General features: G+C 33.3%; 1 protein-coding gene across 2 annotated transcripts; it reads right to left on the bottom strand.

Moving 5' to 3' along the window:
- Positions 1-1,768: 1,768 nt before the first annotated feature.
- On the bottom strand, positions 1,769-18,773 carry LOC102622404 (uncharacterized). Of its 2 annotated transcripts, XM_006487921.4 has the most exons (25): positions 18,285-18,773; positions 16,803-16,970; positions 15,427-15,501; positions 13,863-13,941; positions 13,390-13,454; positions 13,053-13,142; positions 12,443-12,532; positions 12,277-12,363; positions 11,966-12,049; positions 11,288-11,407; positions 10,739-10,767; positions 10,526-10,658; positions 8,939-9,499; positions 7,869-8,395; positions 7,698-7,761; positions 7,509-7,599; positions 7,170-7,330; positions 5,147-5,266; positions 4,338-4,408; positions 4,028-4,090; positions 2,920-2,992; positions 2,625-2,744; positions 2,449-2,526; positions 2,197-2,247; positions 1,769-2,115 (listed from the first exon to the last, which is right to left on the bottom strand). In XM_006487921.4, exons 1-25 carry the CDS (start codon positions 18,519-18,521, stop codon positions 2,002-2,004), a joined length of 3,351 nt encoding a protein of 1,116 aa, XP_006487984.1. In that variant the 5' UTR covers positions 18,522-18,773; the 3' UTR covers positions 1,769-2,001. The 2 variants fall into 2 exon arrangements, with proteins under 2 accessions (XP_006487984.1, XP_006487985.1); XM_006487922.4 differs by lacking the exons at positions 16,803-16,970; positions 18,285-18,773 and having other exon boundaries at positions 13,390-13,449; positions 15,427-15,495.
- Positions 18,774-21,040: the final 2,267 nt, after the last annotated feature.

Here is a 21,040-nt window from a genome sequence, read left to right as displayed (position 1 = left end):
AGATTAAAGCTTCCTAGTCATATCCACACTGCAGATGTATTTAATGTTAAGCATCTTATTCCTTACAGAGGTGATCATGATGAAGATGTTGCTGACAATCCGAATTCGCGGACGAATTCTCTCCACCCTGGGGGGAATGATGAAGAGTAGGAATCCATATTATACTAGGATTAGTTTCCTTATTAACTAAAGTTTAAGACTTTTAAATTCCTTTCTAATTTAGAATTTTGTTTCCCTTTCAATTTAGGATTTTGTTTTTCCTTCATGAATTAAGATAATTACTACTACTATAAATAGCTCCCTCTTGTAACCTTTGAAGGAGAGAATTTTGAGTTTAATAATATTTCAATTTTCAAATCTCTTTGTGAGTATTTGAACAGTTAATTCTTGGTATTCTACGGAATCAACGAGTCTTAACCCCTAAATTCACGGTATTCTTTTGAATCAACGTGAATTTAGTTGTTCTTTTGTTCCGGTATTCTCTAGAATCAACGGAATGTTTTGAACACTAAACTTCCGCTGCATCAAGTTTTAACCCAAAATTTTGATCATTCGATTAGGAATGAATACGAGTTTGAATAAAAAAACAATGATGTTTCCAGTCTCATTTACGTAGGAAACAAAATCATTCAAATTCCACTAAATTTCAAATTGTCTCTTAACTGGTAAAACATCTTGATGTTGTAAAAGATGTGCTTTGGATTCGAATTCTCACACTAAACACAACTCTGCTCACACTAAATCACCATCCACATCCTGACATTGGCCAAACCTGACAACTTCAGTTACCTTACTTTAAATTAAGGTTGTGTTTACTTGCTGGAGTGGGAGTGAGGAGTGTGAATTCCTCCCACTCCAGTGTTTACTTGCTTAAAATGGCCACGGATTGGGAATCCCACTCCGTGAGCCCCACTCATTTTTGGAGTGGGGAGTGGAAGTGGGACTCCCATTGGGGGAGGTGGGAGTGGAAATCCACTCCCATCTCTCCCCTTTTTACCCTTTCATTTAATTTAATTTAATTTAATATTTTATAATTAATAAAATAAAATAAATAATATTTATTTGAATAATAATATTATATTTAACTAAATAATAATTTACATTGATTCTAAGTTAAAATTATTTTAAAATAATACTATTACATTAATAGAGAATTAATAAATATAATAATATTATATTTATTTTAAAAATAATAGTACTATATTTATTTAATATTAATAATAATAAATAGTTTATTCTAAGAAAATATTAATTTTGTACTAAATAATATTATATTATTATTTTATATAATAATAAATTTAATAAAATTATATTAAATAAAATAAAATAAAGTTTCATTTTATATTAAAATTAATAATTTATTGTTCATAATTAAGAATATTAATAATTATAATAAATTTATAAATATAATAAAATAAATATTATTCATTAAATATATTTTTTATTAGTTTTGTAATTAAAAATTATAATGCTTTAAATAAGGATAAAATTATAATTTAAAACTATTTACTCCCAATCCAAGACAAAGTAAACACATAAATTGAATTCTGATCTTTATTCCATGCTTCCATTCTAGTATAAGTAAACAACCTACTCCCACTCCCATTCCACACTCCTAATCCAAAGATTCCCACTCTTCAGGATTCCTACTTCTATCTAAAAAGTAAACGCAACATTAAATGCAGGGCATTTGTTAGCACTTCAAACAGTACACTCGCAGAAGACCGAAAAATTACTAATTCCATTTGTAATAAAGGAAGCAAGGGCGGAAGACTGAAACTGTTCCATTTGAAAACCAACCAGATATGCTGTGATAAAAAATTACATGTGATATTTCCCTTTTGGGAAAGATGATGAATTACACAAACTGATGCATCAGGAGATATACAGCCTTGGAAGTGTGGTACTCTACATACTTAAGTGAGACCGATATACATCACTCGGTGGAAAGGACAGAAGAATGGTAGCGTGAGAGACCGAAACTTTACATGCTTTTGCAGACTATGCACCAGCTGACTCAATCTTTTCTAATATTTCCAACCTGGTTTTTCTCTTCCACCCTTTCATTGCAGCAACAAGGTTGACCAGCCCTAGAATTTGACTTTTAGTGTATTCCTGCAAGCCAAAGTCGTATCATGACGGAATGAATGCACTAAAAAGGTATACAAAAGTTTGACATAGCACAAAATTTCTTACAGGGTGAGCAGCAGCCCAGTGAACATATTCAGTTTCTGGAAGGTAGTAAGCCTGTTAAACGTGAAAAAAAAAAAGAAAAAAAAAAGGAGAGTGAGAAAGCATAGGTTAATTATTAATTGAGACAAGTTGTGTGTGTGCATTTCCAAATGAAGAGCATGTCAAACAGATCAAGCTGCAACCTCCACTTCAATTTATCACCTCAATATTTTAACTGCATTAACTTATGGATCAATTAGTAATATTACTATTCACCTTGATGAAGGTTTCAACTATTTGTAACTTTGGCTTGACATTTACAGGGACAAAATGTTGTAGGCCATTGATTAAAACCTGATAACAACAAAAGCAGCAGTCAGCTGTCTTAGTTTAACCAAAAATACATGGAAACATTTATATAGGCAAATTCCACATCACAGTTTAACAAGCACCTGAAGATCTAAGGACATTAAAGCTCGTCCTTCATCAGTACATCTCTTCACTCGTGATAGACCTTCTATAAGAGTCTCAGCAACAATTTCAACTCCATATTCTAGGAGAAGGTCTTGAACCTTTATGAACCGTAAGACAGTTTCCAATAATTAGTCATTCTAAATTAGTATAGAGTCAAGCAAACAGTATTCACCCACACCACAAGTAGTCGTCCAGAAGCATAGATCAACCATTCATCGAAAAATGAATGCAAAATAAACATAAAAACAAGATCTAGTATCAAGAGAGAAATACCTCCTTGTGAATTCCCCCATGAGCAAGCCTCGTCTTATAGTGCTTAAATTCTCCCAACAACAGATCAACATATCTATTATAAACCGATGTCAGTGAGTAGAAATTGGACAGGAATAAAAACAAATATCTAAAAGATAAAATGTAAGGAAAGAAAATTTTGTTAAAAAAATAGTAGATTACAAAAGTTTTGTAATGCATGATTAAACAGAGCAGCAGCTCCTTCACAATAACTGAAAAGTGCAGTCTAAAAGAATGTTGGAACAGCTACGTTGATAGTAATGGTTCAAAATTTCCACCAGCTGAGATAGAAGAGCAGGACAATGTTTACAGCGAACCTCCTTTCAGACAAGAATTATATGAATATTTCTGTAGTTACTCACTAACTTATTTTCAATTGTTATATACACTTTTGCTAGGAACACAGAAATGGTTATAAAACAACAGCTGCAATCCACCATTTGTTAAAAGCTAATGGCTAAAGTTGGAAATAGGATTACAACAGCAGCCGTTAATTCATTTGTTCTGCAAAGAGAATTAACAATAAAGAAAAATAGCAAATAGCAGCAGGAACAAAATAGAGGGATGTGATTTTTATGGCGACCACAGCAGGAGCAAGACTGACCCGGATACAAGTTTTGGTCACAAGAAGAAGTTGCATGCATTAATTATTTTGCAGAAAAACGGGTCCTGGAGTAAAGGTAGGGCATGGAACCCAGAGTTACTAGATGCAGATGATGAGACAGACTACATATTCTTCATGAATATTAGCTACACAGCCAACCTCAAAGGGATGGAAATATGTCCTATCAAAATTTTCAGGTAGCAGCAAACAGTGCAAACAATCAGAACTGCCCAACAGGAAGACTCGGTGTCACCCATACCAGAACCCTCACACTCCTCCAGGAATCTTGAAAAACTCATAATCCAAATAAATCAATACACGCACTAAATATTGGTGCAAACAAAAGCATATCGGGTGCATATATATATTAATCTCTTTGCCAAGAAATGCTGCTAATAGTTAAAAGATTTTTAAGAACATTGTGTATTTACAAAGTTAGAATCTAAAAAAAAAGTAGCAGATAGAAGATAAATCAAGGAAACAAACCCATTATGCTCTAGTCCGAGCTCCTTAACCTCCCATTTAGCATTAGAAATTCGATCGACATAGCTGTCAAAAACGGGTTCATCCATTAAAGATGAAAAGAAGAGACAGGAGAACACTGATAGTTCAAAATAACAGAACACACAAGTTGAAAGAGGAAAAGACCAGCTCCAAACGTCTAAAGTGTGTCTATAACATGTATAGAATACATGGTTCCACTGCCAGACCCACAACTATAAAATTGAAATAATTTAGATGGTGGAACTCCTAATGGAGAAAAAAACAAATACAATATTTTGCTTTATGATCTTACCCATCAATATGGAGCAATAGTCTTGCAGTTGTCTTATGTATGTGCTCTATAAGATCCGGCACTGAATCCACCTGAGAAAAACCACATAACTGTTAGATCGTACAATGTGGGAAAACCCTTTTTCCCCCTTTTTTGGGCAGATGGAATTTATTAGATATGTAGAAAAAACAATTCTCTAAACAAACCTTCTAAGAAAGTAAAAAAAGTTAGTTCATTTGTCAAAATAAATAGAAAGTTAACCAATATGCTGAACGAACACGGCAATGGGGCAGATTTTTCAATAATACAGACCTATAATGTAGTGACTTGGAACATTAGGATGATAAGAAAAAGTTCTATATCTGAGGGTAGCTTAAGCCTTTAGTTTCAAGCCATGAAAATTTAGTGTTCTTTGCTTTCCTCTAAACATACGCAACATGGAAAATAATTGATTTTCAACATTACAAAGAAATGCACAAAGGCTGGCTCTTGTATGTCCATTAACTTGAGAATTTCATTTTAGAGGCACAATATGACATATATTTGTGCAGTATATCTACTAAATAGTCTTCAAGTTAGAGTTGGGCAATACCTCAACAGTATTGTTTTATTCTTATTTAACATAAATCAAGCTATTGCCATGTCTTCCAATCTTATTACACATAAATCAAGCACTGCCAAATCTCAATCCATTACAGACTTGTAAATGGATTTAGCAAAAATCTTATAATTTTGTCAATCAATAGTAAGTGACTAGGCCCGTGTTTAGTTTGAGATTTGAAATGTTCATGACGGGTAATAAACATTCCAAAACATAACGGCAAAAGTACCAGATTGACGTAGAAATCTTCAATTGCAGTATTTTGCAGAAGCATTGATTGGAGACGAGTTCTAGATCTATGCAACATCCGAGCAACAAGAGATACAGTATCAGCAGCCGCACATCTTTCCTGCATCATAATAGTCCGGTTATTTATAGGCCAGTGTATCACACATTGCTTCATTTCTATATTTGAACAACAACATTTACTGAATGTAAGCTACAGTATAAAGTAATAAAGGAACTCACACGCATTTCTTAGAATATAACAAAAATCAGCAGAGAAGAAATTGTCAAACCAGTTAATTATTCTATAACCAACAACAGCAATAACTTACTATTTTTTTCTGGTGATTTATTCACGATTTCAATTCCTTGAAACATTTGAAAGGAAGTCCGTAAAAGTAACCCTAAGTAAGAATATCTTTCTCATACATTTTTAAGACAGCCAAGTCTATAAAAATGCTGAGACCGGTTTCTTAGTACTCACCCATTAGCGTCAGGTTATGCAAAATCAATTTGCTGGATAATCATGAATGTGAAGCCTAGGGAAATGCTCACAAGATTAATATCCTCTAAACCAAGGTCACAAATTTTCCAGACACGGGGCTTTCTTCTCATTGAAATGCTCGGTTGTTTAACAAAGAATCAGATTGTTCACAATGCTAATTCCATGGTCCATTATGCGTCAATACACAGTTATCTTGAGAAAGTTTTCATCCACAACTTCATTAAATGTTCAGGGCCCAAAATGTTGCATTGAAATGCAGTTGCTTCCTTAAATGGCAGGAAACCAAACAAAGTGACAAGAAGTGCAACTGACTACTTTGAATTATGAGAACTTCTACCTTCTATGTTGATTCCCCTCCCAGGGAGAGTAATTTCAGTGGTCTATAAGTTTAGAGAATGCGCCAACTTGGGCAGAACATGCAATTTGCAAAAAGGAAAGTACATCAAGAAAACAAGAACATTACACAAACAACCCATATTTATTCAATGTCAAGATATACGAGAGGATGTTTGTCCTCAAAAGACTCCTAACATACAACATTTGTATATCCACAGCTTAATAGCCAAGTAACAGTTTATGGTACATTGTGAAGTTAGCTACTCAGTAAATGCCAATGGATTCTCTTCTCTGACTCACCTAATTGAATGTGCTTAAACAAATAAATCGTCACCACATTGCAAAGGTCAGTGGCATTTCAGATATATTCGACCAAGCATGTGATCTGACCACAAAAATTCACATTCAGTGTTTATATATCTGAAGCCAGGATGTTCAAATTCACTTTTTCTCATTTCTAAATTCCATAGTCAATACTGGGAACCAGAACTTGGGCCATCAGTTAATTGTATTCCTGGGAACTATTGATAAGTTCAGACTATTATCATCTCCAAATTTTGAATCATTGGGAATTTGATCATCAAGTATTACCCTTAACAAAAAGCAGCCGATACAATAAATCACTAACAGATAACAACAGGAAGTACCGCCTTAAGACTAGGATCTTGATCAATCATATAATCGACAGCATCTTCTGATGACTGTCTCATGCACAGCTGTGTAATTGTACATTTTTAATTCAATATAGCTTTTTTCCAAGGAACTAATTCAATGTAACTTAGGAAGAAATAAAACTAGAAAAAACATTAATACAGAAGGAACAACAGAAGTTGGTAATGGGATACAGTGTAACTTGAAGGGTGAAATAACACTAACCTTCTTAAAACAGAACAATGAACAATAATGATAGGCATAAGGGCTTAAAGAATTGTAAAATCAAAACCAGAATTATGGATAGTTAGAGGAGATACAACCGAACAATTAAGATATATAAAAAAATGGGTCTAAGGGCATTAAAAAGAAATAATAGTACATATTAAGCACATTTTGGAAATAAAATTTACAAGACAAGCAGCTGTCAGAACGCCCAGAGCCCCAACACCACAGTGGATACTGAAGCGGGGGAAGCAAAAAGCAAAAGATCATGCTAATTAACTAAATGCCTTAACTAAAATATGAACATTACCTTGAGACCAAAAGATGCACCTGAAAGACTCCGAGGACTAGTAGGTGTCACATCCATATTTGCCACAGATGAAGGTGAAGAAGATGAAAATGATGTCAACTGGGGTTTTATCCACTCATCACAATCTTGTGTTATCTTGTTTAAGGCTGTCTTCAGCCGATCTGAGTATCATATGAAGATAAAGTTCTTAATTAAGTGTTGACTCCAATTTGAAGGGCTCAGTCTAGGTAGAATGATTTTGGACCAAATCTATAAGTTTTAAAAATAGTAAAAAGTAAAAGAGTACGCGCTGGTAAATACAGAAGAACCAGATAAAGAAATTTAAAAAAAGGACCTTACAGTTAAGAGGATTGGTTGAACCTTTTCCATTTTGCTGACAGAATGTTTCAAATACATAATGGAAGAAAACCTCAAACAACTGGCATATCCCCTGCAACAATATTCTGAATCAGGAAACCACCATTCAGGTTGCATTAACAGCTAGAGACATGAAACATGGTACAAGGATGGTAAATAATGAAAACATACCTTAAAAAACTCAACATTCACTATGTCTAGTTTCTGCATCAGCCTTGCATATTTATCCATTGACCTAATATGCAAAACCATACAGACAGCTGAATAAAACATACTCTAGATTCAATTGTTCAAGCAAAGAGTTCTATATATATTCTTCCAAATTAATTTAGAGCATCTGACCTGAGAAGGCAAAGAGATGATCCTGTTTGAGATGTAATCTCATCATCATTCCAATGTGATGAGTGATTTCTCCAAAGATTGGGTTTTGAAATTCGACTTGGAAGTTGACTATCCTCGTCAATAAAATCTGCAAGAAGATCTTCATTTTCCTCTTCTGGAACAGAATTGGTACCGTTCATATGACTTTTGTCACTACTTTTTGGAGTGACTTTATCTCCACGAAAGTAGTCATCATATTCGCCATCAATTGCTCCGTTAAGTTGTGGCAAATTCAGACCTTTGGAGATATATATTAGTTTTTGTGAAAATGGGTTCCCAGACTTCAGCCAATGAGAAAATCCACTATTCCTGGAAGTGACACCAGTTGGGTTTGCTGATTTATTGGAATGAATTACTCTAGCACTAGAAGAGTCAGATGAAACAATTAGTGGTGCTCCATCACCAACAAGCCCAGCAAAACTCACTACTTGTACGGTATCTGCTGGTAATTTCATCCAAGTCTCCTTCTCCAGAACCATTTTAAGTGCCTGTGAAGGAATGAAAAATTACTTAGACCACACTGGAGGCATAACATGATGAAAAATTATATTCCACAAAAAGTTTGCAACCATAAATTCAGTTGCTAATTGAAAATGGGAAACAAAACAAAATGCCATCATGACTTTTCAATCAAATTGATGTGCATGTCCCGGCACTAAAGTCCTAATTCTCACTTCAACTTCATGATGCAGACAATTCAAAACCAAAATCACATCACTAATAAACCCACTGAGAAGCACACCACAAGAAGAATTTGCAAAGGATTTTCAAACAAAAAAATACCTCTGATGAAGTTCTTTAGATCTCAATAGTTTAAAAAGTAAATCATGAAATTGAAGGCATAAAAGTAATATCTAAACAGTAACTCTGAAGAGGACTGAATATGTTATTTCCACAAGATGCAGTCATTGTGTCCATCATACAAGCCATAGATATTTTATGTGCACAACATAGAAAACAAAATAGCAAATTGAGAATATAATTATGCTGATAAACAAATAGCCAATAAGAGATAGGAAATCTCAACTTACATATATATTTTGTCGATGAAATGCTACAAAATAATTTTCACAAACAGTCTTCAACTTTTCCCTGAACTCAACTGCCTCAATTCCACAAAAGGCTTCCCCGGCCAAGATGAAGACATTTAAATCTTCATAATTTCTCAAGAATTGGTGAATGCTTGTCGAACAAACAGCAGCTGAAAAAATCAAAACCGTTACACGACTAGTTGTAAGTTGCCAAAGATTCTTGCATCCTCTCCTGAGAGTTTGCGAGACGAATGTTGTTGCATCTTTACGGAGATAATACCACGGGGATCCACTACTGGATGCTGCACTGCCATCATCCCTAATCGCCTCCACTTGATCATAAGATTCTACATTCGCCAAATTAGATTGAACTGGGTCAACCAAAGAGCTGGTAGTTGCTGACTCTGGCATAGAAGATGATCCAGATTTCTTGTCTACAGAACCAGAGGTGGAGCCATTAACACCTACGGTATTGCAAGAATTTCCTGGATCTGAATTAATTTGATGAATCTCTCCAGAACTCATTGATATGTCACTTTCCTTCTGCTTCGTATTTGGAGTCTGCAGAAATGTATCAATGTTTCATTGTGCATATTTCGCGTGCATAAGAAACTGGAAGAAAGCAATTATATTTGAATTCTGCAGGAAGAAGTCAATGTTTTATTGTGTTTATGCTGTGTATATGAAGTAATTAAAGGAAAGCAATCAAGGGAAACACTTGGGCATACAAAACAGCACTATGTCTTCTGGGAATTTATTAAAGAAAAAGGAGCAGCTTTATAACAGCTTCATCCTACATATGAGTCTACATAATCCAGAACCAACAGGCTTCAATTTAGAAAATAATAGGCAGAGACCCATTCATTCAGTACGCCTAACAAAAGAATATGCCAACAAGCATGCCCACAAGACATGATTTACCAAAATGAGGAGAAATATATTAATTTGCTGGTAGCAAAATTATGACATATAGACATCTCTTTTGTACGCAGTTGACAACATTGTTATAAAAGAAGAGTTTGATCCCAAATTATCCCCAAATTGTTAGAAGATAAGAGAAATGTCAATTTTAACAACTGGGTAATAATCTTTGGAGCTAAACTAATGGTTCATTATTTATTTCTGACAAAATAAAAGATGGATATGAAAATAAAAATATTCAATAAAAGATATCTTCTTTTACAGAATAACTTAATATTTGAAAAAAGATAAAATTGCAATTACAGGAAATAATAGATGTAATTTTTGAGATAAAGGAATGTAATTAAATTTTATTAGTCTCATGTAAGTGAGTTTAGCACAAAGATGGCAAACCAAAGCTAAATGAGACCTGATGCAGGACGTAAATCTGCCAATCACATTCAGTAGAAAAGCATAATAGTATACGAACTGAAAAAAAAAAACATAACTAAAGCACAGGAGAAAAGGTAAAGTATTTTATTTAACCAACAAAGGGAACTAATAGGAGGTGTATCTACTAGTGGAGACAATATAAAATTGTACTGCATAAGAGAAGAGCAGATGCAAGAAAAAACCAAAAAGAGGACCAAACAAACAGAAAAGAAGAGTATTAGCAAAGGAAATTACCTTATTCTCCAACTGAAAGTTCATAATTTCATGATATGAACATATCAACTTAAATAAAACAGCTAATGTCTTCAATAAACACTGTCTAAACTTAGATTCAGGTATCCGCTCACACAGATCACTGTAGGTAAGTCTGAAAATGATAAAAATAAATAAGGAAGCAAATCAAAATTAGTTAATTACATAAGCAGCAACAACGCTGTTAAAACATACCTGCTATTTAGCATCTGCACTTCATGATCCTGTAAAAGTTAATGTGTCATCTTACTAACGATGTCCTCTAATATAACAAAGAAAGACAATGAATTTAAACAAAGAAAATGATAGAATAATAATGAGAACAAGAAAATGACTATCAACAGCATTAAACTCATGTTTCATGCATGTGTATGTCTAGATTCACATATACTCCTAGCCAAAAATACCCTTATAATCATTTGCATACTTAACGTATGAAATCCACTTCAATTGAATGACTTATAAATCCATCACAACTAAATCCAGAAGCGGACCATGTGGTCCCCTATAAGCTCACACAAGCACAATGCATTGGTAATTGGATAGGGGAAATAGTAGAAGCATCAATTCTGGATAAAGGTGCACAGTATGCTTTCTTTTTCAGGTTAACCAGGTATCAAGGTACGATAACATGTAACTAGATTGTGTCAGAACTGGTAGGATCATTTGGCTCAGGAAGAAAATATATGAATTTGCATGGTAGCGCAACTTTTATTATTCTTAGCATCTGCCTTATATCCATACCTCTAGCACAATACTCTTCAAAACGGAGTGGGTCTCCGAAATAACTTCCTGCATAAAGAAGCTTTGTATTTTCTCAGCAAGACCTGAGACATCTCCGATTAATGCATAAGCATCAACCACCTGAAAAGCATTTAAGTAAACCATCACCTAACCTACAAATAAAAAAGACTTACAAACAACATTCGTAAATCCTTTTGTTCAAAAAAGAAAAATAATGCCCAGCTTGGCTACGACTTTGTGACAACCACCTTCGGATAACCAAAAAAAAAAATGGTTACTACTAAGAGCATGAAATCTACATAGGGATGGACCAGCAAAAGATGCAGCTGTTACGATTGCTATAAGTTTTGACTTGGTTGATGTCTTACACAAAGATATAAGCTACCACTGCCACAGAAAATTAAAACTGGTCCAAAGAAAATGCATTAAATATTATGAAGAAAATAATAATTCAGGAAATTAATAATCTCCCACCAAGAATTCGATTTATACAAAGTTGGCCCTTCAATTTATGTTAGTGATTTGGGACAAAGAGAGTTCATAAATTAGATAAAAGATATCAACTAATGATGGAGATTATAGCATGTTAAAATGCTCAAAGTAGAAATTGATGACTTCATGCATTCACTACAGAGAGAAGGAAAAATGAACTATCATATCAATGGCTGATATACTGACATTAATGTATGCCTCCTCTTTGAACTCCTGGCAAACTCCTAAAAGAAGTGAATCCAGCTTCTGAAGAGTTCTTCCCAGCCAAACCTGGATTCATAAATGGTATATCATAAATGGCAATCGACATAAGCAACTGTAGGCATAAATCATAAATCGTAAAAGGAAGAGCCTATCATCTCAAGGTGAAAACAATGCAGCATCACAAATGTTTCTAATTTTAGAAGTGAATTTTATAACCTTTTATGAAGACTGAAAAATACAACTGAATTTGAAATAAATTATAAAAATACTTCATTAAGATTTTTAGTACTCACCTCAACACCACGACTCATCTCTTGTATTGCTGAGAGCTGAGAGTAACTATCTAATAGCTGCAAATACTCAGATAGGACTTGAAATGCCTGTATAATGTAATCATTTAGCCTATATGGGCATAAAACAAGAAAACGTACTGAAGGTTTACTAGATACATATACCCACCTTGCAGTAATTTCCTTCCTCAACAAGGGATTCTAGTGCCAATTGCATGTCACGTGCATGACAAAGCTCAGTCAATATTGGAAGCATGTCCTGCAAGCAAGGAAAATAAATGGTGATTGCTGAACTCAAAAGGCATATGCAACTATACACCACAGAAAAGAATATATCAGCATAAAGGTAAAAATGGGATCAGAAGATGACAAGAGGAGAGAGAAGAAATTAAACGTAAAACTGTGACAGCACCAAGGAGTTACTTCGATAGAAGCCACGAAAAGAACAATGACATAATAGGTCATAAAATAGAAATGGACAATTTCTTGAGACTATTTTATTACTCTCAGAGTGGACAGAAGCATGAGGATCCACAAACCCAACTCCATTTTGTAGAGATTACAGCTTAGTCGAGTTCAATTAGTTCCAAGAAGAGTATGGAACTCTAAGTATCAATATGATCTCAGTACTTCCTCAAGAAAAGTCAACAGAACAAGAATAACATTGTTTAACCCATGTGACTACAATTTGCTGTTAAAATCCCGCAATTATTATGAATTGAAAAACAAACTATGAAAACTATAGTCGCTTGCTAAGGTGTCAACAGAAAGATATATACCAGAAGAGCTTGCTTCTTCTTGGAATTGGTATTTACAATGAGGTCCCTGGATACCTCATTGATTGATGAGGTTATATGTCGTCGTCCATTCTGCAAAGTGCAAAAATAACAGTAAATAAAACCACAATTGAGCTAGGAAATCGATAGTAGCAGCAGTTGCAAAAGAATAGTAAAAATAACCAAATAAAAGTACTTTTGTAGGTAAAAATGTTTTATGTGGAAAGAAACAATATCTGCACAAATGAATTAGCATTCACAGAAACCACTGAAAGAAGATGAATGAGGTCATGCCTAGTCCTGATGAAGTTCCTCTAATAAAGCAAAACTCAATACTTACCATACAGATGACGTTTGCAACCTTCAAGTCCTTTTCCAATTCCCTGACTAAATTCATCCCCTTCACTGGCCAAGAGCAAGTATTAGTATCTACTTTATAAATAAGAAAAATGCATTTCAAATATCTTCCTAATGCCAACTAAAATCACAGTTAGACCAAAAATCCACATCCGCTCCTCCCCCCACTGTCTCGCAACCCAAAAAAAAAAAAAAATTTAAAGACATAAATTCCCGCAATTGCACCTGCGAGTCTTTGTTTAGTTTAATTATTTTGGAAAACTAAAACCTTAACAAATAAAATAATAGTTTAAAAGTTAAACCATATCACACAAACAACAGAAGACTAATAATTGCCATAAAGATTCTAATAATGTACATGTGAATATAAACAAGAAAAAATGCCCCCCCCAAACCAAAAAAAAAAAAAGAAAAAAGAAAAAGAGAAGTTGGGGAAATCTGATGAAAAGAACTTACCCATTACTTCATGATGCTCCATAACTTGACGGGATAGGAGCTCAGATATTCTATCCAGCTGTGCTAATCTAAGAGCAGCCTACAAACAAGCAATTTATATTTCCGTTATAATGAATTATAATAATAATAATAGTCATAAATGAGTGTCTGCTGTCTAGTGACATTATGCAACAACCTTCTGTATACAGAAGGTTATTAGTCACCACCAATAAAATGATAATAATTTAGCACAAAGAACACATTAACAGTCTCATTCATATAATGGGAACAACAAAAATGAAGTTATGAAATCTAGGAACAAACTCAGACACAGAAATTTATAATGTAGTAAAATCACGAATGCAACTGATAGAAGCATATGCAAACCAACAGAAATCTCAACCCTTCTAACAACAGTAATCAGAACTAAGGAATCATATTATACAAATGAGTAGCAAAAACATAAAGAAAAGAGAGGCAAAGGTATGATTATGCATGCATGGCTTATGATGTTGAACAGTATTTAATAGGATGAAGCAATTGGCCAAATCCTTTTCATGAATCGCAATTGTATTTCAGATGACCCAAGTTCTCTTGGCAATCTTAAACCTGTTGGAGTCAGCTAGAAGAATCATTTTCCAGTATTCGATATAGTATAGGACCTTTATGGTGGACTGAAACTTTATTATAACCATGGGACTTGCACATGATGTAGAAGGTTGACCCTTTCTTGGGTATCTAGATTCTCAATCTGTCAAGAGGAAGGCCAAAAGGCTAGAGGAAGCAGATCCAAGTCACTGGAAATACCACTCAGCATTTAATAAAAATGATTTTGGGCTTATCTTTTATGGTTTAGGTAAAAAAGGGTGGTATAGTTGGTCAAGGAAAAATAAGATCATCTTGAAGATGTTCAATCACTTACAAAATTACTAGAACTCCCATGCATGTGGCATTTGAATGAAAGATAACCAGGAGAGGACTTAAAGAAAATTGCCTTGATCAAGTGCATATGATAAAATCCAGTTTTTTATGAGCAAAAAAGCATAATTATTAAGATTTATTGAATATCTATCATCCCTGGAGCTGGTGCATTGATCAGAATGTTTCCCCGACAAAGACATTTAAAATCAGGCATCACTGGTTTTGCCAACTGAAAGCAGTCCAATATAATGAAACCTAGTCTGCTACTCGCTTGTCATGAGCAGTGGTGGGTGCACTATGAACAGCTTATGACCCACTGGCTCGAATTTGCCAAAGCAAAGGCTAATAAAGAGCCAAACAGCATCATCAGAGAATCAAGAGAAGTACCGAAGCTTTATAGCTCCTCAAAGCAGAGACAAGCCAAAACCAGTTGAAGGAAGGCTTCACAGCCTTACCTTATTATTAAAGACATGGGAAGTAACTTCAATTATACTATAAAAAATAACTAAAAATTAGGTTAGAAACTTGACTCCCTAAAAAATGCAAGGATGCTTACTGGCAGGCATCCCAACCCTTCACTATTAAGGAAGGGCAGATGCACCCAAGCCATTCTCTACTCTTCACTAAAAGAAAATAAATAATAACAAAGAATTTGAAGCAATACCTGTTTCTCAAAATATTCCAGATCATTCTCTTCAGGGGGGATATGCTCTAATATATGACTTACTGGATCAAAATCCTGCATAGAGAGATTTAATCATGCAACATAATTGAAACTCTTTTTTTTTTTGGGGGGGGGGTAAGAACATAATTGAAACTTAATACACATATAATAAGGAGTTTAAAATCTATATACAATTTTACAAAATCACCGAGAAGATAAATTAATGATAATTGTCTTATCTTTAGTGATAAATCTGCCAAAGAAACTCATTATATGGTGGGTCTGGATGATGTTAATGTTGCAAAACTACTCAATTTACTAAAAATATCTAACTTGATGCTTTACTTACACAGAAACAAAAAATCAAACCAGAAAATATATATTCATGTATATGTGTCTACATATATATATTTTACAAGTCACCATCATTCATTTTGAAGCAGAAATCACAAACATAATTGAAAAGATTAAACAAAATATATTTATTATAATTTCAATATTTTGCAGTAGATGCCAACAATAGCATATCATCTGTGTTTATCACCAACTTTTGCAACAAATTAAAATCTGTGTTGGCTCAAGACTTGAAATTTTCATTGAAAATTGCTTCAACTTATCAGAAAATGAATGATAAACAAATTCATTCAATGAGAATACTCCACTGTCATAAAAGAATGACAGAGCAAGGTTGGCCATTGTTGCCCACCTCATATCAAACATTAGCTCTGCCCTGTTCAGAAAGAAGTTCCTAGATTAGCACAGCAGTAAGGTCAGAATAAACATCCTACTTTTCCAGCAGTGGATGTATGTCATTTAAGAGAGAAAGCAGAGTGGTTGAAAAGTTGCAATATTAGTTATATGCTCTTTGTCTCACAGATGAGGGTAGGAAAAAAAAAACCAATAAAGATCCTCTGTGTGCTTCTCAGCCCATTGACAAAATGAAATCAACAAAGCAGCTCATGAGGCCACATTTGGGTATCTAAACTTAAAAATTCCCCATCAAGCATGCAAGTTTATTGATATCAAAAGCACATTTAGATAAACTAAATTAAGTGCTGATGAAAACCCAGGCCCATCAGCATTCACTTTTGAAGAAAAAAATTTACATTCCCCAAAATGTTAAAGTAAACCATTTCAGGATTGAATGCAGACTTTAACAGTTCAAAAAATTTTACAAGTGGAATAAATTTAAATTACATATAAAAAATTAGTAGTCAGACTTTTACAAGGTAAAGTGTTCCTATAGAAAGGCTATTCTGGAGACCAGAACACTAAATGAATCATATATATGGCACGTCAAAACTCACAACTTCTGAAGTATCATCCAAGAAAGCAGAAAAAAGAAAATAAACCAAAGATACATTAGTTAGTCGAACCTCTTCATAGAAGTCTTCCTCTAGATCTTCCACCACTTGAACCTGAGGTCTACTGCCATATATAGAGCTCAGTTCTTCAGAACTTGATGAAAGACTGTATCTTTGATGTGGAGGCAATCCTGCAAGAGCACGAGCAACAACTGCTGCTGCTGCAGCTCGAGCCGGAACCTGCAAAAGAAAGCAAAGAACAGATAACTCAAATAGAACAACAAAAGACTCAGTTTAAGGTCTTCAATAAGTAGAGAGAGATAATCAGTGCAAAGCACACTGTACACTAGACTGCCAACTTTCTATCAACATAAAGTTCATAGCATTGGCTGTCTGTTCATAGTGACCTGATTCCACATTTTCCTCCCATACATCATGTAGACTAAGACCCTTCATGAATTCACAACAGAGAGAAGCAGAAATTATGACACTTATAAAGATGAAAAGTCAGTTTTACAATATTATAACAGCCATGGCTCACCAATTCACTAACTACAATCTATAAGGCATGAAGCATTTTTTATGGTTTTTTCTTGTTTCAGGAAATAATAAATCAGGAAATATTGATCACCAATCATAGTTTTCAGATGATCTCAACAAGCCCAACAACAATGTTTCATTAGATAATTTGAAATCCAGCAAATCTGAAAAATCAGCCAGAAAATAAAGTATTACATCCATAATTTGTTCATGAGATAATCAAGTAGGTATATGCTCTGTGGATGACTTTGATGAGACACGTGGACTGCACTCATCATAAGAGCTAGTCAGGAATCAAGCAAGAATAGGAATATTGGCAGGATGATTATTTCTTTCTCCTTCACATCCCACCTATTAACAATACCAGAAAACTCTGACAGCAGCTTTGTCATTGGTTGCCCTTCTCTTTTTTTTTTCTAGGATTTCCTCAATTACTTCTCCCAGCATTTCAATGATGAGGAAACCAGAAAAATCACTTTTATCTCAACTATCATAGGCTTAACCTACTAATGACGGCCATCCAGTTAAATAAACATAAATAGATATAGATTGCTGAAGCATTATAACCCTAATTATCCACATAGCTTCCCTAGCTATTCTCCCTAGCCCAAAATGCACCAACCAAAAACTAAGAGAGCTACTTTTAACTGCTCCTAGAAGAAAAATAGCAGCAGAAAAAGTGCCACGAAGATAAATGTCACAGTACAAGACTTAAAGCATAATCCACTATGCCAATCATAACAAAGCCATATGAAAAGTCTCATTAAAAAACTTCTTAACTTCATAAAAAAGCGATGATATACATAGTAACAACCAGCATTTCCATAGACTCCAAGAAGATTAAACTATACTGCTGACTACAAAGTTCACCAGTTTCCTCGCATATCTCTATAGCATTAAATTACAGCGCTAAAGGTCATTTTCAGTAAATTTCACTAATTACATATCCAATTATCTGCTCATAATACTAAATACGGGCATTTAATCAAAACGTAGACCACTACATTTAATTACCTCTGGGCGATCAGAGGTGGAAGGCAAAAGTCCAAGCGATCGAGCGGAGCGAACGGAGCTGAGCAGCTTCTCGCCGACTTTGGACAAATCCATTCCGCCTCCTTGGAAAAGCAAAAAAGGGACCAAGAACAAGACGTTAGGGCTCTGGTAACCGGCGCCGCCCTCCTCGGTCAAATCTCCATTCAATAAAAACGGATTTCCAAAAATGGTGCCGAATGGAAATGGATTCGGATGCATCTCAGCTCAGATCACGCCGTGTGGAGGAAGTGCTTAGAGCCATTTGATTTGATTGTGGCGGAGATCTGAGATTTGAGAATTTTGTTAATGAGATATGTGAATGAATGTTAAGTGTTTGCTAGGAGAATGGAGGAGCTGGTGACTGTTAAGGCTTTGTTTGGCAAAGACTAATAAAAGAATTAACCAATAATGTAACTTGACTTTTAGAGATCTTTCTTAACTGATCAGACGGACTCGCACAGACACGGCATGGCCTAAAGCCTGACTTTTGAGCGTGTAATGTTTAACTGGGATTTAAAAATACCTAATAAATAATAATAGGGTAAAAATTTGTTTAGTCCCTATATTATGAGGTTAGTGTCTATTTAGTCCTTGTATTTTTAAAAACACCTCAAAACGTCCCTGCTACTAAATATTGACACTTATGCCATTATTTTTTTTTATTTTTAACTTGCTTTTACAATATTACATTTTTACAATAATGTTTCTTTTTTGGATATTAATAAAAAATTAAATTATCAAATTAAACTCAAAAATAAAATAAAAACAAAAAAGGTATATATTAATTTTTGTGGAAGCTCACGTATGTCTAAAAAATTAATATCGTAAAAAATTACATTATCAATTTTTTTAGAAAAATTAATATTTTAACTCAAGAGTGTGTTCCACAAAAATTAATATATATTATTTTATTTTATTTTATTTTTTGGTGTTAAAGTGGTAATTTATTTTTTTCTTTTTAATAATGTCTAAAAAAATTATTATAATAGGGTTGTTTTTTTTTCTTTTTAATAATGTCTAAAAAATTATTATAATAGGGCAATATTATAAAAATAAGTTAAAAGGAACAAAAGATAATGGCAAAAGTGTCAATAATTTAATGGTAGGGATGGTTTGAGGTATTTTTAAAAATATAGGGACTAAACGAGCACTAACTTCAAAATATAGGGACTAAACGAGCTTTTACCCATAATAATAATAACAATAAAGATTTTTGTGAAATGAAATAATGTAAATGACATTTTTGATAATTTGTGAAATGACAATTTCAGGCCCCTTTATGAGACAAAATATTTTCAAAGTATGTTTATTACAAATATGACATCATTGGATAATCACGTTTCTTAGTTCTTGAGAATTTTGGCACGATTTATAAACTGATGGAATAATCACTAAAGCAAAGTTTGGTATCACAAGATATGTCAATAATTATTAAAAAAAAATGTTTGATCTTTGATATGAAATACAATACTTTAATAAGTAATTCTTTCAACATATTGAATTCTAAATTTTTCATGTTAAACAAAGTATCTCATTAATTTGGCACAACCATAACATTGGATACTATAATTTTAATAAAATCTTATATTATTAAAATAAACCTAATATAAATTACCATTAAGAACATTAATATAATTTAAGAAAATTTTAATGCTCTTAAAACTCATCTATCACATATTAAATCTCAAAATTTTCCTCTTTATCGTCCCATTTAATCCATTGTAAAAATAAAAGTACTTAGGTCAACATGGTATGAGAAGTCATCAAGCGGCCCACACACTCTTTATGTGAATGTGATAAAAAAAAGAAAAAAAAAAAAAGAAACGAAGCTTTGTAAGGGAATAACAAATTTGAATAAGATTAACAAATTGTACCATTTGTCTACAAGGACATCAAATACAAAGAAAAGTTGAGTCAATCGATTATAAATATTCTTGGACTATTATGACTTAGAGAATGATGAAATATTTTGTGGGTATAAAAAAATCAGTAATTAATAATACAGGTTTAATAAGTGAATATTTTGATATTTGAAAGAGTGAAAATAAAAATATTTTTTTTAAAATTTATTGAATAAGTTTACGAAAATAAAGAATTCAAAAAAAATTATAGAGTGCAAACAACACCACCGACATAGTTTTTATTTGATTAAAATTACAAAACAGGACAAAATATATAGTAGATTTTTAAGTAATTTCCACAATCATCTAGAATAAATTAATTACACTGTAAATATACTTTCTCTTAATATTATTCATATTATTAAGCAATTTAATTATTTTTTTTCAAGATTATTATTGATTTTATCAATAATAATAATTATATCATATATTAGGATTTAATCATAGCTAGGGATAATGATTTGTAATTAAATTCAAAATTATTCTTTTATGTAATTTTTTCTAACAATATATACCTATAATAAAAAAAAAATGAGGCTTTTTCAGGATATTAAAAGGAAAAGCATTAGTTAAATTTTCTATACAGTTTACTTTATGTGACGGGGGTCGATGGGCTATCAACAAGGCCCATAAATCTGGTGTTCGCCATTGCTTTAGGAGATGTACCCACATCAGGTCAGCCCACAGTTGTTGAGCTTATGCCATAATTTATTACTAGAAAAAAATTTTAAATTATTAAGTCAAGGACCCTATACACGTGGCAACAATGGACCATGGGGGCCACTCACTTTTGAAAACAGATTCATACAATCATACTTCATAACCTTCTTTTAAAAT

Source organism: Citrus sinensis, chromosome 8 (genome assembly GCF_022201045.2).
Source record: "Citrus sinensis cultivar Valencia sweet orange chromosome 8, DVS_A1.0, whole genome shotgun sequence".
Lineage (NCBI taxonomy): Eukaryota > Viridiplantae > Streptophyta > Magnoliopsida > Sapindales > Rutaceae > Citrus > Citrus sinensis.
The sequence above is the reverse complement of the archived record's forward strand: the minus strand, read 5'-3'. Positions and strand labels throughout refer to the sequence as shown.